This window comes from Scheffersomyces xylosifermentans (genome assembly GCF_036884685.1).
Source record: "Scheffersomyces xylosifermentans strain CBS 12540 chromosome Unknown RJT20scaffold_1, whole genome shotgun sequence".
Lineage (NCBI taxonomy): Eukaryota > Fungi > Ascomycota > Pichiomycetes > Serinales > Debaryomycetaceae > Scheffersomyces > Scheffersomyces xylosifermentans.
Window position 1 is genome coordinate 2917523 of NW_027042939.1, and position 20266 is coordinate 2937788.

Below are 20266 nucleotides of genomic sequence, written 5' to 3' on the forward strand. Positions count from 1 at the left end.
ACCATACACAATTCTCCAACAGTCCACTTCAATTCAAATACTACATTACCACAGCATACCATTACATCTAAGTAAACCGTCACCTTATTCATATCTACCCCAAATAACCATTACTATTCCAATGCTCCATTAGCTTATGGAATAAAAACCGAAACATGGGGAACATCTCACTATCAAGGTCACACACACACACTCTCTCTCTATCTCACTCTCTCACACTACTTCTCTCGCTGGATCCCTTTTTTCTACTGCGACTTCTCTCGCTATTCTTGGCCGAACTCAGGAATCTGTCCGGACCGCACTGGGACAATCTCACTAATTTGATGAGACCAAAATGACAGTTCTTCGTTTGAGTTCCAGAGATATAGCGGCTATAGTTATGTTCTTTAAGTTAAGTATATACCTTACGAGTTAACGCAAGAAGTTATCCGATCTGTAAAATCTACTTCTGAGAAAAATACCATGTCTGCCGATTTCTGGAGTTCGTCCCAACGAAACAAATGGCAGCTTACCCGTCATTCTCTTCTTGAAGCTAGAAGAAAGGTTCTCCTATTGGAACGGAAGATGATCCAAAATGGCCTCATAAAAGACTACCCCAACATCCATTACGACTATAACATGCGCATATACCTTCACAACTTACTTATCAAGCTTGGCCGCCGTTTGAATATAAGACAGGTAGCATTGGCAACTGCTGAAATCTATCTCAGTCGATTCCTCACAAGAGTGCTGTTGAAGGAAATCAACGTTTACATATTGGTCACCACTTGTCTTTACGTAGCATGCAAGATCGAAGAGTGTCCACAACATATTCGGTTGATTCTTAACGAGGCTAGAAATTTATGGCCAGAATACATTCCTCATGATCTTACCAAGTTAGCAGAGTTTGAATTCTATTTGATAGAAGAAATGGATCTGTTCCTATTCTTGCATCACCCTTACAAATCTTTGATTCAGATACGGGATTTCTTGAACGAAAATACGTCACTTTATGGTCTAACGTTAACCGACGATGAACTTCAAAATGCTTGGTCACTTATTAATGACAGTTACATTACAGATTTGCATTTGCTATTACCGCCTCACATAATAGCAGTAGCATCCATATATATAACAATTGTGTTGAAAAAGAATCTTTCATCTATTAGGGTTAATAACGGATCAAGTTCGAATAATGGTCACAACAACTCCAGCGTGTTCAATAGAAATACTGACAGTGGAGCCATGCATATCGACGATTTAATGATTTTGGCTAATCCGCCCGGTTCCGGAGCAGCTCAGAACATTTCCAGTACAGCTAGTAGTACCGGTCAAATAGGCACTGGAATCAGTGGAGGATCGACGACTAACAACAGCGGTCCAGGTACTGCAAACGGCAACGATAACGGAAACGAAGGAGATTCTTCAAATCCTAATAACTTAGAAACCTTTCAGGACATGAAGTTGGATGAAGAAACTATTAAGATCAACAAATTTATGAACTTTTTGGACCACTCACATATTAATCTTGACGAAGTCGTCGAAGCTTTGCAAGACATGATAAATATCTACGTGCTATGGAATAGATATAACGAACAGAGTGTTAAAAAAGCTTTACAAATAATGCTTTTGAACAGACAATGATCAAGCAGAGGTTGCTATTCCTCCTGTGAGGACTATAATATGTCATTCTGCATCTGGTTGGGGTCTTTGCATGCAAGAGGTATCCGATACAAGGGATGAATGTCGAGGGTCTACGGCATTCTCACACTATGACTGCTATCTTCGATAACATGATTTAGAGGAACCTCATCCAAAGTTACTAACCGTCATCAATCCCAATTTGCCTCTGGCATGTAACCGATACTCACAACTTCCATAATTTACTTCGGAATGATAATATCGTAAAAAATGATCCACCTGTCCGTTTCAAGGTGAACTGGATACTTAGTGTTTATTAACATACACAAAGAAACCTTGATAAATATCATATATCGAATTACCCGAGTTGATAAGACCAGCGGTAGTTTTGGTAAATTATTCCTCTCAGTGATAATCGGGTATCTCTAGACATTCGTTTGTTGAGTCTTCCTAAATTGCATGAAGCTTTGACTCCTACAATTAAGGAGCACCATTTTGATATTTCTTCGACTAATACGAGGTAGAGTACTAAAATAGAATTCAGCTTCTGAGGAATCGAATCGAATTGCTTCATTTAGTCTAATTGTGGGTGTCGGAAGGGAGGATTAGCTTTGTCATGTTCTTCAAGTCTTCATTTGCTGGAGCAGTTAATAGAAGATATGTTGAGATAATAAATGTCACAATAAATAGAACATTTTGGAAAACTACAGACACTACTTAAATAGGAACCTCCTTTTTGAACTCCACCGGAAGTACACAAAGCCTTTACTGGTGATCGTGGTGAATATGATGACGAAATGGAGTATCCCATATGGCTATGGATTTTTATAAGGATGGAACCTTTGTTTTAGTCTTTCTACAGCCTCGACCCCTATCAGCTAGCGAGTTGAATGCCTACTTTCCAGAGAGAAGTAATGGATTGAACTTTCACCAGTACCCAAGCCAGTGCCTTAAGAGTGGTCCCCTTCAGCGAAATTCTAAGCAGCCCTTTTCCTAGCAGCTATTAAGATTCTACGATTTCAAGAAGATCTACACGACAATTTCTCACCGCGTAAGAATTTGAAAAGAAGGTGTCAAAGTAAGCTACTTCACCTGATTATTCATTCACTTTGGATAACCTACGTCAATGATAGACCAAGCAGTTTTCAAGAATTTACAGTCTGTTAAGTTTGTTCGATTACTCCACCGTTAAAGACGAGAACATAATTCCAGCCAGGCCTCAAATTTTAAAGATAATTACCTTGGAGACGAATAGAGTGATGATTTCTAACATAGAAGAAACATAGGAAGTAGCTTACTGGTGAAGGAGAAGACATTCATTGAACTGACCAAAACAACTGTCATTGGACTTTATATACTGCGTCATGGATGCTTCCCATGAATCGTTGAATTATGCAGGACGTACCAGAAACCTTATTAAACGTGAGTTTCGTATAGTTAGGGCTTTTTGCAGGGACTATTAAAATAAGTATACGCTATAAATTTTCTTCATGTTACAAGTACTCTGTAGACACTAACCCCATAGTCTTTTTGTAAAGTAACAGCACCAGCACCAGCACTCGCAAACTCCTATTCTAATAACTTGAATGCTATTCTAATACGATAAATGCCCCCTTTTCATGGATTCTCCCTATTCTCTGGATCAACCGTTGCCTCGTTCATTTACCAGCTCGCTTACTTTCGCAGTCTCTGAGTGGCTACTGTGAATGTGCAGCTGCAGCCATTGACACAGCCGCCTCTGCACAGTCTGCCTCACAAAAAAAAAAAAATTACCACTACGTTGCTCAGTTTACTGCGAAGCGTATTAAAACTGTACAGCTCTTGTTAGGTCATCACATTCAAATGTAATTTGTCACACATACACTGGTCTCGCCATAAAAGAGTTCAATGTCATTGAATGTGAATTATACCATCATCCAAATGGAAGATGATATTTCTATGTGGATCACTCAAACATGTGACCATACTCAATGATTTTCTATACTTTCAGCTTCACTTTGTTCTCCCACTCCTCTCTTTGTTCTCTCTCTGTAAAGGTTTCTCTTTTTACATACATACACTCCACCCGATACACTCATACACTCCACACTCTCGTCCCGATACTGACCCACACATGGTAAAACACACCACTCTGTCACTTCTGTCACCGTTGCCACTTCCCCCTTTCATGCTTCACCTGTAAATTATCTCTATCTACACAATCTTATTTCGTATTTCCCATCCCATTCCCCTCGCACTTAATAGAAGACAATTCCCGCCTCGCTTATCACTTCTCACTTCTAACTTCACACATCGTCCTCTTCCACTCCAATCTCCCTCCCCACGCTGTGTTTCTCACTCACTCACACTTTCTCACTCACCAGATCTCACTCACACTTTCTCACTCACACTCACCAGATCTCACAGCAACATTTCTCACCCACTAACTCAACTCACCACCCTCGAAACCCCCAACTCACGTGCCCATCTCAGTAAATTTTAAACGTGTTGAGGAAAAAAAATCTAAAAGGAATGGTTGAGAAAACAACGGCCTGAGAAAATCAGAGTCTGATGAAAGTTTACCGCTGAGTCTTTACCAGTTCCAAGCAAGTTGTGTTCTTTATCGGGGAACACATAAAATAGCGGTTTTTCTATTGGCGTTCACAGTGGTAGATATAGCGCCCATAACCGTCAACACCCTCGCTCCACAATTGTACCACTGTTCCAGGACCATACGGCAGCGCTCCCCATCCAAACGTTCCGTTGCGCTAGTTCTGGTTATCATTAAAACACTTGTCTTTTCCTCAAGCAGCCGGCGAAAAGACTCGAACCAAATCGGGCAAAAAGTCAAACCTAGTCATAGTTATAGCCCCAACCTTTGGATCCAGTGGATCTAGTATCATTATATCGCTGCCAATCGACGTCCCGAGCCGCCGATCTGTGTTACTACCCGAAATCATCGCAGTTTCTATCGTTTACTTCACTTCATAATGTCTACACCCTCAACACATACCGTGGCCACACCACCAAAACCGGCTAAAAAGGAAGACGATGCCGACAAATTATACGAAAAATCATTCTTGGCGGCTGTTGAACGTAACCAAATACAGGTTTCACGATTTCTCTTACTTACGTTATTTGCTGTACACTTCCTCTACCCTCAGAATGGCTATACCCACAAGTTTCTTCATCTACAAGCACCAATTTTGAACACTAATGACACAAACAACGACACAGCCAAATTCCCCACAAGCGACTTGTACGCTTCAAGCACCAATGTTACTTCTGACAGTCAGAGTATACTGTCCTCATTCACCGGATACTACGACATCAGTATTGACGATACCTACTACGTAGTCTTCTGGCTCGTATCATTACTATTCATTAGATCAATTCTCATGCAGTGGTGCTTTGAGCCGTTTGCCAAACATTTCTGCAAAATCTACTCGAAGAAGGCCAAGGTTCGTTTTGCTGAACAAAGTTGGTCATTCGTATACTATTCCTTTTCTTTATCATATGGTTTGATCCTCTACGTAGGATCTCCATATTTCCTTAACTTGGATAACATATACGCTGGTTGGCCACACTATCAGATGACTGCTGCATTCAAGATGTATTACCTTATTTCAATAGCATTTTGGTTTCAACAGATTATTGTGCTTAATGTTGAGCAGCACAGAAAAGATCATTATCAAATGTTCAGTCATCATATAATTACCTGCTGTCTCGTCGTAGGATCATACTATTACTACTTTGGAAGAATTGGACACATGATCCTTTGGATCATGGATTCCGTGGATATTTTCTTGGCTGCTGCTAAGATGTTGAGATATGCTGGATTCACCAAAGCTTGTGATGTGATGTTCATTGTCTTCCTCGCAGCATGGATAGTCACAAGACATGGTTTTTACAATGTTTTGTTCTGGCTTACATGGAGCAGATCCTTCGATTTAATGAAGGATAGTTTGTGTGTTCCAGGAGTTGAAGCAAAGAGATGTTGGACTCCTCCGGTTATTAATACCTTCTTGGGCCTTTTGGGAGGACTTCAACTTCTCATTATTATCTGGATGTTCATGATCGTGAAGGTTGCCTACAAAGTCGTTACGGGAACAGGAGCTGAAGATGTCAGAAGTGATGAAGATGACACAGATGTAGAAGAAGAAGAAGTCCATGTACCAAAGAGCCACCTTTATGATCCAACGTCAGTTAATTTACTGTTGGAAAAGGATGGGTCTTCCGAGGCCACCATAATCGACGATAAGGAGACATCTTCCGACGCCAGTTTGGACGACAAATATGAAGACTCTACCGATGAACTGAATGAAATATCCACAGATAGGTAATCCAACGGGCATGACGCCTAATCGATGTTCTGAAAAGAATCCTAGAGATAGATAGAACTAGCTCGGAGCATTTATTATGACTGGAATTGAATATTCTCCTATAGAGCAGGAATAATGACTCCAAGCTTTGTATACGCTAGTGCAACGTATATAGCATGTACCATAATGATGCGATTAGTATACAAAATGATCCGTACCGTGTCGCGATAAAAGTCTGCTTTCCTCGTAATATATAAAACTCATTTATGAAAGAATAGTGTAGAAGTGTAAGATTTTGAGGGAATGCCGAAGACAAGAGAAATACAAGAGAAATGGTTAATTTTGCAGCATTTATTTGGCTCTCATTTAACCAACCTTAATGCTGCAACAATACTCAAATTTGGTCACAATCAATGCTCCCCCATTTTTCTTTTTTTTCCGATATCCTCTTGGATCAAGTAGTTGACGATATACTCAAGTACCTTAAAACACAATGGACGATACTCTGAAGTTCAGTTAACGTGCATGTCACAATGGAAAATCCTTCTCCTATAAAACAGACAGCACTGAAGACTGTGTAGTAGAGAGTACTCACTCAGAGCAGCAATCCAAGCAGCAATTTTTGAGAACGATCTCAGTAACTTAATACAAATGATTCATATTACTTTAAAATTCTTATTTTCTGGGATTAAATAGTTACTTTCTGCAAACCTCTTCAATAGACTTACAATCCCCACCCCCTGACTGACTCACCCCAACTTCACAAGTTCATCTCATCTCTTCAATATAAAACAACACCTTAAGACCACCTACAGCATTCTTCTACACAGTCTGGCATTTAAGGATGCAAAATCAAACCGCGTCCCATATACACACCTACGCGCCTTCTTCTCATTTGGGAATGTTTACAACTATTCGAGGTTATATACAGCACATATTTACCATAGATATCAGTACTGTTTTTGTTAACTACGTTGTTATCCTAGAAGTAATCTGTACAGATAGTATAGACGGATTGGATAAATAGAAAGGCTAGAGGCGAAACGAAAAGGTATATGAAAATATTTGTGGTTAAAGAGTAAGTATTGTAGAATTTGTTTTTAGAAAAAAGTAAAAGCGTCTGGATAATACATGGTATTGAGGGAACTACATTGACTCTATTCATCTTGTGTGGTCATGAATGGTATAGAAACAAGTCGTCCCTCTTCCAGCTCGAGCGGCTCAAAAGCAAGCCGAGAATCGTCAATCACAGTGGCTGTAAGAGTAAGGCCGTTCACAGCAATAGAAGAAAACAACTTGGTACGAACAGAAAATGACCCTTTCTTTCTAGGAGATGGGTCGTTTAGCTCAAATCAAGATACACCGTCGAAGAGGTCTATTTTGACCCCTAGAGGCATAAGAAAAATCATAGATGTGGTGGATGATAAGATGCTAATCTTTGATCCGCCAGAAACCAATCCTTTGGCAAGAATGCAGAAGAATGCCTTTCCCAATGGACTTAAAGGATCCAGAATAAGAGAACACAGATTCGTTTTTGACAAGCTTTTTGACGTAGACGCAACACAAGATGATGTTTACCGAAGTACGGCAAGACCATTGCTAGATAGTGTATTGGATGGGTTTAATGCAACAGTATTTGCCTATGGAGCAACGGGCTGTGGAAAGACTCACACTATTCTGGGATCTCCAGATAAACCGGGCGTAATCTTTTTAACAATGAAGGAGTTGTATGATAAAATCGAATCATTGTCCGATACCAAGCACATAGACGTGAGTTTATCGTTTCTAGAGATATACAACGAAACTATCCGGGACTTAATGAATCCGGAAACTGATTTCAAGAAGTTAGTGCTAAGAGAAGACAGCAACAATAAGATTTCAGTCTCGAATCTTCTGTCACATAAACCAGCTAACGTTGAAGAAGTCATGGATATGATATTGAAAGGAAATCAGAATAGAACGTCGTCTCCAACAGAAGCTAATGCTACGTCCTCCAGATCTCACGCAGTATTACAGATCAATGTCGTTCAAAAGAATCGAACAGCAGATATAAAGGAAGAACATACTTTTGCTACTTTATCCATCATAGATTTAGCAGGAAGTGAAAGGGCAGCCGCCACAAAGAATAGAGGCATCAGATTGAACGAAGGCGCCAACATAAACAAATCTTTACTTGCTTTGGGAAACTGTATTAATGCCCTTTGTGATCCTAGGAGAAGGAATCATGTACCATATAGAGACTCCAAATTGACTAGGTTACTAAAGTTTTCTCTAGGTGGAAATTGCAAAACAGTCATGATAGTATGTGTTTCTCCACTGTCCCAACACTACGATGAGACTTTAAATACCTTAAAATATGCAGATCGTGCTAAAGAAATTAAAACCAAGCTAATAAGGAATCTGCATAACTTGGATAGACATGTTGGTTCATATTTGAAAATGATTACAGAGCAAAAACAAGAAATCGAGGAGTTGAGATTAAGGGAGAATAAAATTGTTGAACAAACTTTAGAAAAGCAAAGAGTATTGAATGACAAATGTCTTCATATACTTTTGGAAAGCATAGATAATGTCAAGCAGTCGTTGAATAATCAAAGCCAGGAAAAGTGGAAGAAATATTTCATTCTTGCAAAACGCAAGTTATTGCTTCTCCAAAGAATCGAGACAGAAATTGTATTGGGAGGAGTTTATAAAGTAATGAAGCATAAAGAAGACGTCACTATTCTCAATACAATGGCTAATTTATGTGAACAGCTTATCTCCAAGATAGACTCCCAAATTCCTGAATTAGAGTCCCAATACTCACGTCCTAATGATATTGACTACATTTTTAATGAATCTGCAGAACAAGTGTTGAAGAAGCTTAAAGAAAATGAAGGCTGGACGGACTATAACACTCTAATCTTTGAGAAGGAAATCGGATCACTTAAGGAATCCTTGGAACGAGATATTTTATTCAATTCTTCAATTCTCTTTGATCATCTTGTTCATGAATTAAAAGATTTCTACTATGTGGCCAGAAATTTTCTGAACTCTGTATCTGTGCATCTAAGAATGGGTAAAGAAAACATAGACGATGACGCAGAAATCGAAAAGCTTGTCGAAGGAACCATTACTTCACTTGAGATGTTACTCAATGGCGAGTACGATTCAGCAGTCGAACAATTCACCTCGGCTTTCATGCAAAGGAAGATTATTGAGCTTGAAATGGCAAGAAGTTTGCAACCTCCACTCACTCAAGATAACAATGCTATAAGCCAACCAACTAACTCAAAATCCATTCCAAAACCTCGTGAGAGCAAGAGGGGACCACTTTCGCCTTTGAAATCATCGCCTTCTAGACAATTCAAGAGGTCGATTGCGAAGAAACCCATTACACCAAAGTTCTCGCCTCAAAGAGCAAAGAATACAAAGAAAGTTCGTTGGGATATTCCAAGAAGCGATACCACCTTTGATACAAGTGTGGATGAATACACATTTCAAAATACCACTTTGAAAAGTGATCCTGAAGATTCTCCTTTAGGAAACACTATCCTTGACCGATCCATCCTTGGTGACGATCTCGAATTGGCATTCGATCCAAACTTGGAATCTCCCCCTGTTCCAATAGCATCGGACATAAATAGTAAATTATTGGAAGATATATCCAAACTGCGTGGAAAGAAAGCAGATTCTTTCAGCAACCGGCGCCTCTCAATTAACCTTAGTGCATCCCCCACAACAACAGCATCTACAAAATTGCCCTTGCTTAACAAACAAGCCAGCATCAAATTGGCAAGCGCAAATACACATCCATCACTTATACCCGCTTCCCCCAACAAATTGGGAATGGCTATGTCACCTACGAGCGTTATCAGTCAATTCAATATGTTAGAGAATGGTGACTCTGCTAGAAATATAGAAAGTAATGGCTCCGAGAAAGTTGACTAATTTTTGCACCTATTTATTACATTTTTCGCATCTAGGCTTGTTACAATGTTGTGATATTCAAGTTTAGCATACACTTTGCATTGCAGTATTATTTTAGTACCGATTAATATATAATTCTAAAATTGTGACAACTTAGGGTTTAGTATCAAACTAAACCTCAGACACTGCTTAGTATCTGTCGTCATCTCTGCGGCCGCCTTCGTGGTGTCTGCCACCTTCGTGTTCTCTACCTCCGAATCCACCTTCGTGTCTACCTTCGTATCCACCCTCGTGTCTTCTGCCTTCATGTTCTCTACCACCGAAGCCACCTTCTTGTCTGCCTTCGTATCCACCCTCATGTCTTCTGCCTTCACCACCCTCGTGTCTACCACCGTATCCACCTTGAGAGCCGGAACCGTATTCGTTGTTACCACCGTACCCTTGACTCTGGCTCTGGTTTTCGTGCTTGTTCTCCTTTCTGTCTTCGAAAGCATCTTCGACCTTGTTAGCACCGTAAGCACCACCTACGGCACCTAAGATAGCACCTACGTGAGGGTGGTTTGGGAGCAACTTGTCACCAGCGAATCCACCAGCGGCACCACCTACAACTGTAGAGATGAGACCTCTGTCACCAGTTTGGCCGTCTTGACCTTGTTGGGAGTTGGATTGTTGTGGCTTGTACTCACCTTGTTCTCCGGAGGAGTAAAATTCGTTAGCGGACATTGCAATACAGTAGGATTTAATCAAGTAAGGATTCAATTGATAAAATTGATAATGAGAAACACTTCTACCATTGACCCCAGGGCAATTGCGATTTCTACCCTTTTTATATCCCCAATTCCTTCCCAACCTCCTGCAACCAGCTATTTCCGAACACGCAGGCTAACAATCCTACCAACCCAACGGACATGTGTCCTAGTGAATCGTGAACCATAGTCACGGACACCTTGGATCTTTCTCAGCCATATGCCGAAATTCGTCTGCAAATTTCAGTACTGGGGCTGGGGCTGCCTTAGGAGGATTTTTAGCACGGGTGGAAATGGTTGCACCCAAAAGAGGCTTAAGTTGATTTTAGCCGAGATCGCACTGGTGAATATATGCCGACGAAGATAGGGAAGTTAATGGTGGGCGATGTTTACATGGTGGCAATGACGCCAGGGGTCTAAAGAAGGCATTGCTCGAAGAAATTGCAGCCATTCTACTATTCTACCACAAATTGGAACACTTGTCACACTGCTATTTCAGCCTGTCCTGAATAATTGAAGTGTGCCAAGCTTCTTCAGGGGACACGCGGATACCCTTCCAATCCGGATCCCGCACAATTTCCCAGACCTCCTCTATAATTGTGAAATTTACAATGATGGAGAAACCATTAGTTGGGTTGAGGAGTGTTGACATTTTCACCAGTTGTGGCTTAAAAACTCGCTTTTTGTTATCCAGTGACAGAGGAAAGTTGTGAAGGCAATGCTAGAACGGCTTTCTCGAATTGAATCATATATGAGGCTCAGTTTCCATCAGTGGCATCTCATGTTTCAAAGTTAGCTAAGACAGCCAGTAGAACAGGCACCAATGTGCACTCTAAAAGCTGGGTCGTACAAAAATACAGTGGTCGATGGTGTGCACAATGAAAAAGGAGTATTCCCTGGTGAAACAATGAATTCTCCGACGACTTAAGGGAATAAAGGTGACCTGTGAGATGAAACTATATGGTTCCTGTGGGGGTTTAAAAATGTTCCTGTGTTGGTTATTTTTGGATATTTAAAGTACAATAGGCAAGAGCTCTTAACTGAGCCAATTGCAGCCATGGGCTTTGACATGGGATGTAGGTCCAGTGACCGCACTTTTGCAGGACGACAGTGTTTTAGCAACAGGAACTCCACTACATGATGTTAGATCTACTCATGTACTAAGGTCAAGATTGTTGAACAGAAGTTGGGGTCATTGTTTCACAACCTAGAAAGACCAAACTCTACTCTGAAGAAAGCATCAAATTATGTCGCTATGTTAATATGTCGCTATGTCGTTGTAACAAGGTGGAGGTGACTTACCAGACCTCTCCAATTTCAGGTAACACGCGTACACCCCAGAAACCAGGACCCTCTGTAATAGATCTTCGGTGTAATGACATAATGGTAAAAAGGTCTACAAATCTTTCAATAAAAGAAATATCGAAGAGATGAACAGTCACAACGTTTGAAGTAAAAACAAAGTCAGGAGGTGAACGAAATTCGCGAAATAAAGTGAGCCGACGGACTAAAATTGGGATGGAGGTACGACGTTGCCTAAATAAGAGTCAAGATACAGCCCCACCTTAATTCACAACTATTCTGTTATGAAACAAGTCTAGCTCGTTTAATGAATAAAATATGATGGTACGTATATAGTTTAGTATATACAGCAGATTAAAAAAAATATGTATGAATCCCCTAATAGCTACGTCTTTGTGTTAATGTTGTTGTGTATTTTTTGTGGCCATCTGGAATGACGAATTGATGAAACCCTCTCTCTATTGAGTGAAGGAAATTTGATTCCAGACACGAGAATGCAGATGTCAAAATTGAAGGACCCGCTTGTCTCCATCCTCTACATGATCACACAGTCCTTGTCTTGTGCTGCGTTACTAACTTTAGTGCCCTGGCCAGATTCGTGGCCCGTCAAAGTGCTGCTGGACTTCCTCTTAAGCAACTTCTTTTGCAAAGATCCAGCTGCAGCCTTGTCCGTGATTCTGGTAATCGACTTCTCTTCACCATTTTCTGCCGCTTTTTTGTACCAAATCTGAGCCTCTTTCTCATCTTTGATGCAGCCAATGCCCTTATCGTAAAAATTGGCCAATGCAAACTGTGCTTTTGGAAGGTTGCATAAAGCAGCTCTTTTCGCCCATTCGAAGGCCTCTCCTTCGTCTTTAGGCAAGTATGGGTCACTACCAATTAGGTACCAAGCACACATTGCCAACATTGATTCTGCATCACCTCCCAATGCTGCTTGTGTATAATAATGAATAGAGAGGTTGTTGTCTTGTGGTACTATTTCACCAACCTCGTAAAATTGACCCAATAATGCGGCGGATTGAATATGTCCCAATGCAGCAGCCTGAGAGTAGAGCTCCAAAGCATATTTTTTATCAACGATGACAATATCTTGAAAACCATTGTAGTAAATTTTACCCAATTCAAATGGAGCTGCAGCGATTAACTCGTTGGCAACATTAGAGGCTCTTGTAAGCCATTTGATACCCATTTTCTTTGTATTAATATGATTGGACAAGCCCATTCTTCCGTAGAAGGAATAAACACCCAACTTGTACATAGCAGCTGGGTGATTCTTGGAAGCTGCCATTTTCAAGTACTCTATTGCCTTTCTAGCGTCCCTTCCAGTACCCAAACCTTCTTCGTAACAATATGAGGTTCTATAAGCAGACTCAACATGTCCATGTTTTGCAGCTGATTGAAACAATGCAAAAGCTTCCCTGTTCTCGACTTTGTCCAAAGCTCCAGAACTGTAGGCGTCTCCCAATAAATACTGAGCGTCTACATATCCTTTGTCAGACAATCTCTTTAAGTAATGAACGGCTTCTTTCAAAAGCGCTTTTTTTAATTTCTTATCATCAATAGGGCTTCCATCAGTGAATTCACTGCTACTGAAATCAAGAGAAGCAGATTTCTTATGTGACTTTATAATATTGAGCGAAGATCCACTGTGTTCCCTATCCAAAGGCCCTCTTCTTGGAGAGTTTTCTGAAGATTGTGAAGGGGTATTAACGTTGCTGTTGCTATTTGATCCTTGAGATCCCTGTGATCCATTACTTGAACCGCTTCCAGTACCTGCTCCAACATTGGGTTCGGCATCTAAGAGAAGAGCAGTCTGAAGCATATATTGAGCATATTGAAACAAGACCGTTGGATCGTTTGATTTTCTGGCATTCTTTCTGTAGAGCTCTATAGTTTTAATTCTAGGTAAAAGATGTGTCAGGTTCAGTCCCAAATATTGCTGGATCACATTTTGGGAGAAGTCTACCATAGAAGCATTATCCTTGTCATAGAAGAATGATGAAGACAGCGAGACTGAACGGTTATGGCCAAACTTCGAAAATTGGCCTGGAGTAGTGAGATTATTCTCCGATTTAGAAAATACCTGGCTATCTAAACCACTCTGTTGGTTGAGATTGAAGTTAGTTACAGATGATGTGGCAGAAAGTGGATTCGAAGACGGAGAGATCACCGTGACACTTTCTTTTGACGCAAACACCGGTGGTGGAGTCAGAGCATCATAAACAGGATATGGAGTTGATGAAATGGTAGGAGAGCGGACACCAGAGTTATTGGCGGTGCTCTTATTGTTGTTGCTACTAATGCTATTTGTATTATGATGGTGAAGATTGGTATTATGGGTATTATTGTTAGTTGGTGTTTGCTGGAGAGAAGCGACAGCGGAACTGTGATTGCTGTACTGAAGCGATTCGTCCAATGGAGTCTGGTAGCCACTACTACCACCACCATTGCTAGTACTGCTGCTCTGCTTGGAGCTCGAAATTTCTTGTGTTGAACTGCCACTATTACTGCTGTCGGCGATAGTTGGCGTGTCACTGCCTAAGTTACCAGTGCTTTCATTGAACTTTCCAAGCAGCAGCGACGACTGAGACGGTTGGGTGGCAGCTGTGAGTGTTGTGGCTGATCCCAGACTAAATCTAGGGAACTCGGTATCGAGTGGATATGGCGCCGAGTTGGCGGGCGGAGACTCAGTACTGGCACTGGGGACCTTTTGACGGTACGGATGTGTGCTCATGGTTGATACATCTATTGAGCGGCAAGGTAAGAAATGCTCAAAAGGGGGTCAGGTTGGAGCAACGTCGTCGGGAGAGGTCGCTAATGGAGCTGATGTACTTTCAGGTCGCCAAAGTGATTTTTGCCCGTACTTCCAGGAGAAAACTGCTAGTTGTGTCAGGATACAAACGTCTGTGGAAAAGGAGATTTCGTGCCCTCAAAGAAAATTTTGGTGATTTTTTCTGGTAGTACTGCGTGCGAAAGTTTTAAGCTGTGTCGCGGTGAGAGTGGAACTGGATCGGGGAGGCACGGTAGGGGAGAATAGGGAGAATAGCGGGAATTTAGTGAGAGGGAATGGAAAAATGAGAAATGTGAGGGAAATGTGAGGGAAATGTGAGGGAAATGTGAGGGAAATGTGAGAGAAATTGAGAGGAAAAGTGGGAGAAAAAGTGTGGATTGAGCGTTTGGGAACGAAAAGAAATGGGAGGAGGTGGGTGAGAGGGACACGCGAATAACTATCGTTCGTTAGTGAATAGTGAGTGTGTTGGCGGTGGAAGATGCTCGTTTTAGTTTTCAAGATGGAATAGAAAAACAGGGAAGAAGTTTATGGTGAGATACGGTGTATTTTTCACAGAAATGTGATCTACAAGAGAAAGCCAATAATTTTGATAATCGTCTTTGAACATAGCAGAAGGTCAGTTCTGGCAGAAAATCAACTTACGTTCAAGCCAGAATGATATAGAATGATAATACATGATAAACACGCTTCACAATGACCACTGTTCTATTCGCTGGTGCTGTGGAGTATGTAGTACAATGGTATGTCGATGGGCAGCGGGAAAATATCTCGTTTGAGATTCTCTCGATAACCAAACCAGTGGCCCTACGTAGGACCAAGTATTTCTAGGCACGTACCGCGAGCTATATGATACCACGGCAGCGATGCACAGAAACCGCGAGCTATATGATACCACGGCAGCGATGCACAGAAACCGCTAGTCTCACCGTGATAAGGATTACAGCCAAGTGATAGTGTACATATCAGCCACGAAAACTAGTCTTGGGAGGCCACCGATGCGGGCCTGTAACTAGGAGGCCAAAGTAAGTTCTTGTGAAGATCACCATGGCACCACGCCGGAAATGGAAAAAAAGCCTCTGTTTTGGTGATATAAATAGATAGAATACAGATTTCAAAGCACGAGTTCCCAAAAAGATGTTGATTTGTGTACATTTTGTTGAATTTAGACATCTTGTTTTGATGGGTCTGTCTAAAAATGAACTGAGTTAGATCCTTCCGTCTTCCGTCTGCAATGTACGTCATTCCATACAGCTGGGCCTATTTCATTGACTCTGTGCCCTGGGAAATGCACTGATTTCTGTTCCCTCTGCTTCAAGCTTCGTTCTCAGTCCTGTGACCTCTTCTCCCGCTCCTGCGCCCGAGTAACACCAAGAAAACTGTACCTCCAAGTAGAAATTTCTAACTTCTGTCAATAGAGACCGAGAATTAAACTGTCCGCTTTCTCTACAACCGTACTCTTGGACTACTGTTCTGTGCATATCCTGAGAAACGAGGCGGTTCCACTGCGACGGACTCACATTTCTCCTCTGCGACACAACACTCAATTCATTCTGGCTCGTCTAAATTAGGCCGGGATCCTTATCTGCAACGCAAGGCTATATCTATACTAAATAGTTCTCCCATATCTGGGCAGCTCTCTGTGGGGTACCATTCGTAAACCCTTGTACATGTCAGTTTTAACTTTTAGGATTCTTCTTATAAAACTGCTCACTGTTAACGAATGTTGACGCACCTTTCTGGAGGACCCTTGTCCCAAAGAGACATTTCATCGCTAAAAATAATCTTATCCCCACGCACGAAAGGTTCCTAGGAAAGCTTAATTGGGACAAGGATTTCATGATATTATTGTGACTGGAGTTAGCGACAAGAAGTCTTAATTTTTGGTATTGAAGATGCAAAATGCAATGTGAGGTACCGAGCTCTTGCGGAGACGTCATTGTCAGCAAAAGGAATTAAGTCGTTTAAGTGATGAAAAATTGTAAACGATAATATTCGGCGATACCCATGTTTCTGTTCGCGTCCTTGAAAATCTATTGTTAGCGAGCACAATGAAGTATTGTGCCTCTTTACGAGACATGTGGTTACTGGAGTTTGTTTGCTTAATGATGGTAAAACAGACGAAGGCACGCTAGAAAGTTAAAAATAGACTCGGTTCGGGAATGGCAAACGGCCAGCTAACGCATGGAACTACTCCTTATTCCGTCGTCATCAGCTTGACTAGCCACAAACTGGAAAATGATATCATGGATATACCAGTTGGTGGCCTATAGAGATTTTAGAGGGATGTAACAATAGACTAGTATGCTCCAAGAATAGATAGTACATTGTAGTATTGATTGATCGGTCTTTCAGAGTGCAAATATGCATACTACTCTCTCGTCATTTCAATAATACCTTGTATTTGCATCTAAAAACCTATTTATATGTATTCATCTTCATTGGATAGTCATGGAATATCCACAAAGTTCACGTAACCTAAAACCTTCTATAATGCCAACTCATCAAAATGGCTCATATTCGAACATCCCGACATGCACGATCACCCATTGAGTAGCAAACAGATTCTTGGATAGAGTTGAACCATATTGCTCTCTGTCGAAATGAACGAACCAAACAAAAAAGAAAAAGAACAGCTTGTAACTATTAATATAATGACTTTCATAATTCATATCATTCTCACGTCAATAAAATGTATGCTTGATAGACAGCACAGCACAGCTTAACCACGTCTAATGAAGTTAAAGTAGGCAGCTAAGAAAGCAGCCACAATGACACCAAATACAGTAATTCGCTGAAAGCCAAAACTGTTTTCAATATGAGAGTCTCTTTCTTGCTCAACAAGCAATCTGGCTCTGTCTTCTGGATCCAACAAGTCCATGTTCTGCAAATCAATGGGCTTTTCATCTTCGTTTACACCATTCCCAGAAGCGTTGTTTATCTCACGTTGTTCTTCTTCGTCTTTCTGCTGTTGAATAGCAATGCTTTCCCTGTTTTCTTTAACCAAATCCGGGAATTGCTTTATAAATCTTTGGTTTTCCTTGATATTCCATGCTTTGCTGTCCTTCGCTAATCTCCGCTTCACATTTGGACTGGTATTGATAGAACCTGTGGTACTTTCATCTCCTGTCATAAAACTTAAGAGCCCTGTTAAAATCGTGGCAACACTCCATGCCGGGTTCCATGTGTCAGGATGGTAATCACTCATCGATAAGCACAATCTAGTGTTGCAGGCAAATCTACCGTTTGGAGTTATCATGGAAATCGAAGGTGGTTTAAAAGGGTATTCGGTAGGGAAGCGTAACATTCCATGGTATTGTCCGCCTTCAAATGGGGTATTTGGTGGGCCTGTTATGACATAGTGCCATTCCAAGATGTTCTCATCGTTGGGCTTAGCATTAATGTATGGCGGAGGGGTACTTTGGATAGTCTTGTACTCCTTGGTGAGTCTTTTCTGTGATTGTCTAGAAGCCATTATCAGCGGATGTGTGTGTGATTTATGGTGATTTAAGGCTAAATTCAGTAACGAAAACGATAGCTACTAACAGAACAATGTGTAAATAGACAGGTTGACAAATAGTTACGTAAACGGTGCTAGCGATACAACGGCAACGAAGGAATGGTTTTACAGCAAAATGAACAGTAAATAGGTATTGTTAAAAGTCAACTCTATGCGTGCGAACGATATTATACAAATATTACAATCAAGATTTCTGGATATCAACTGCTTTACTGGTTGTGTGCTATAACTTCCTTAGAAATATAGCATACTCTAATCTATTTACAGCACTTATCATCTTCAGATGATTAGCCGCCCAAGGAGTTTTTGTTGAGTTCACACGACCGCCAACAAAAACCCGGTAAATCGTCTGTGATTAAAATGAGCCCATGCCGCAGTGTGGCGGAGTTAAGTATGTGGAGAGGATAATGGAGATGGATGTATGGAGATTATTTGTATGAGAGAGGGATTTGTATGGAAGCTATTTGTATAGTGAATATTTGTATGGAAGTTATTTGTATGGTGAGAATTGGCATGGAGAATATATGTATGGAATTATTCGTATAGACTTATTTGTATGGATTTATTTGTATGGAGAATATTTGTATGGAATTCTACAAAGATTGTTTGTATAGTGAATATTTGTATGGACAATATTTATATGGAGAATATTTGTTTTGTATGGAGAATATATGTATGATGCACTTAGTATGGAGATGATTTTATATGGAGAAACTTCTTTTGGTTGCGAATTCGGAATCGAATTAGGATTGGTGGATTTAGGTTAGTAAAGTGGGAGATGAAGTAGGAGAGAGACATGGAAGGAAAATTTCGGTATCTGGCTTTGTAGGTGTACTATGTAGTTGGTAGTCCCTGGGAATTTCCATTATTAAACAGGTGCGGTGGAAATACTATCTAAAGCAAAATCTTCTACACCTAGAACCTATTATGTTCATATCAATCATGTTTTGTGTTTACCTAGCTAAATATCATATTAGCTAGAAAGTAGAATCATAGAGTAGTATTTTAAGCGTCAAGCCATTTTATATAACAATATCACTAGCCCAAAAGAAGGGCTAGTATCTCTCACAATGAACACCTATCTCTTAGCCTGGGCCACAGCCATGATGTAACTGTTATCAATAAGATAAACTTCTCCATCATCCTTGCTGGGCAATTCATCTCTCGCGAGCTTATCAATGGTATCTTGTGTGGTATGGCTCTCGATGAATACCTTTGGTTGCCATAATTTCGCTCTGCCTTCACGGGCACTGCTTGCATTGGTCAAGCCGCAAAAGTTGGTCAAAGTATCATTAAGCACATCCACTTTCAAACCTCCCATGTGTCTAACAGAGCTTCCAGGATCAGCGGTTTGCCAATTCTTCTCCAAATCTTCGTTGTAAAAGTCTACGATGTAGATCCAGCCACCGGGTCTTAAGAACGAAGCTAACTTCTTCGTAACATCGCGATAACTATCAAGGTGATGATATGAATAAGTACAAATGATAACGTCAAATTTAGCACCAAACTTTTCATCTAATTCTGACTGGACTTCTGGATCCAAAATATCATAGACGTGGGACTTGATTGACAATTCGTCAGACACAACATCTTGGGCTTTGCTATTGAACCTGGCCAAGAAATCCTTATTAATATCAACTCCGACCACCTCCGTGAGCACTCCCTTTTTCTGAAGATATGGAGCCAACTTCATGGTGACTAGACCTGTTCCGCAGGCAAAGTCCATCAACTTCATTCCTGGTTTAAACGCAGAGTGAGGGAACTTCTCGGCAAAAGTGGACGGATCGGGCAAGGTGTTTTCAACGGTGAATCCCAGAAATGGCTTGGAAGGGTCTCCTCGTACTGGCTCCGACTCTTTCTTTGTTTTACGAGGTTTACTTGGATCGAATTCCAACATCGACTTCGCTGCTAACATGCTCAATGCATTGATAGCGTCCAACTTATCGTATTTCGTGGCGAAGTCGGCAGTGAATGCCTTTAAATTTGCAGCAATTGCTTCTTTGTGTTTGTCGGACATATTGTTGCAGACTTGCAGGGTTGCAGGGTTACTGAGTTAGAAAATTTATGCGCCTTCACAACA

General features: G+C 40.9%; 7 protein-coding genes across 7 annotated transcripts; 3 read left to right on the plus strand and 4 right to left on the minus strand. All coding sequences in view use genetic code 12, as the record gives it.

Moving 5' to 3' along the window:
- Window positions 1-462: 462 nt before the first annotated feature.
- Window positions 463-1623, plus strand: SSN8 (cyclin-dependent protein serine/threonine kinase regulator; the record flags this gene model as incomplete). The annotated part of the gene is made up of 2 exons (XM_064921375.1): window positions 463-1300; window positions 1424-1623. The coding sequence occupies 2 exons, from the start codon at window positions 463-465 to the stop codon at window positions 1621-1623; spliced, it is 1038 nt and encodes a 345-aa protein (XP_064777632.1).
- Window positions 1624-4196: 2573 nt separating this feature from the next.
- Window positions 4197-6083, plus strand: LAC1 (Lac1p). The gene has a single exon (XM_064919225.1). It carries the CDS (start codon window positions 4590-4592, stop codon window positions 5940-5942), a length of 1353 nt encoding a protein of 450 aa, XP_064777633.1. The 5' UTR covers window positions 4197-4589; the 3' UTR covers window positions 5943-6083.
- A 610-nt stretch (window positions 6084-6693) lies between these two features.
- KIP3 (tubulin-dependent ATPase) lies at window positions 6694-9906 on the plus strand. Its single transcript, XM_064916348.1, has one exon. The coding sequence runs from the start codon at window positions 7098-7100 to the stop codon at window positions 9849-9851; it is 2754 nt and encodes a 917-aa protein (XP_064777634.1). The 5' UTR covers window positions 6694-7097; the 3' UTR covers window positions 9852-9906.
- Window positions 9907-10019: 113 nt separating this feature from the next.
- On the minus strand, window positions 10020-10553 carry RCT1 (Rct1p; the record flags this gene model as incomplete). The annotated part of the gene is made up of 1 exon (XM_064920453.1): window positions 10020-10553. One exon carries the CDS (start codon window positions 10551-10553, stop codon window positions 10020-10022), a length of 534 nt encoding a protein of 177 aa, XP_064777635.1.
- A 1669-nt stretch (window positions 10554-12222) lies between these two features.
- Window positions 12223-14804, minus strand: CHS4 (Chs4p). Its single transcript, XM_064916349.1, has one exon. The coding sequence runs from the start codon at window positions 14610-14612 to the stop codon at window positions 12414-12416; it is 2199 nt and encodes a 732-aa protein (XP_064777636.1). The 5' UTR covers window positions 14613-14804; the 3' UTR covers window positions 12223-12413.
- Window positions 14805-17051: 2247 nt separating this feature from the next.
- On the minus strand, window positions 17052-18423 carry RJT20DRAFT_124837 (E2 ubiquitin-conjugating protein). Its single transcript, XM_064916350.1, has one exon. It carries the CDS (start codon window positions 18139-18141, stop codon window positions 17389-17391), a length of 753 nt encoding a protein of 250 aa, XP_064777637.1. The 5' UTR covers window positions 18142-18423; the 3' UTR covers window positions 17052-17388.
- An 841-nt stretch (window positions 18424-19264) lies between these two features.
- Window positions 19265-20203, minus strand: RJT20DRAFT_5153 (class I SAM-dependent methyltransferase; the record flags this gene model as incomplete). Its single annotated transcript, XM_064920454.1, has 1 exon — window positions 19265-20203. The coding sequence occupies one exon, from the start codon at window positions 20201-20203 to the stop codon at window positions 19265-19267; it is 939 nt and encodes a 312-aa protein (XP_064777638.1).
- Window positions 20204-20266: the final 63 nt, after the last annotated feature.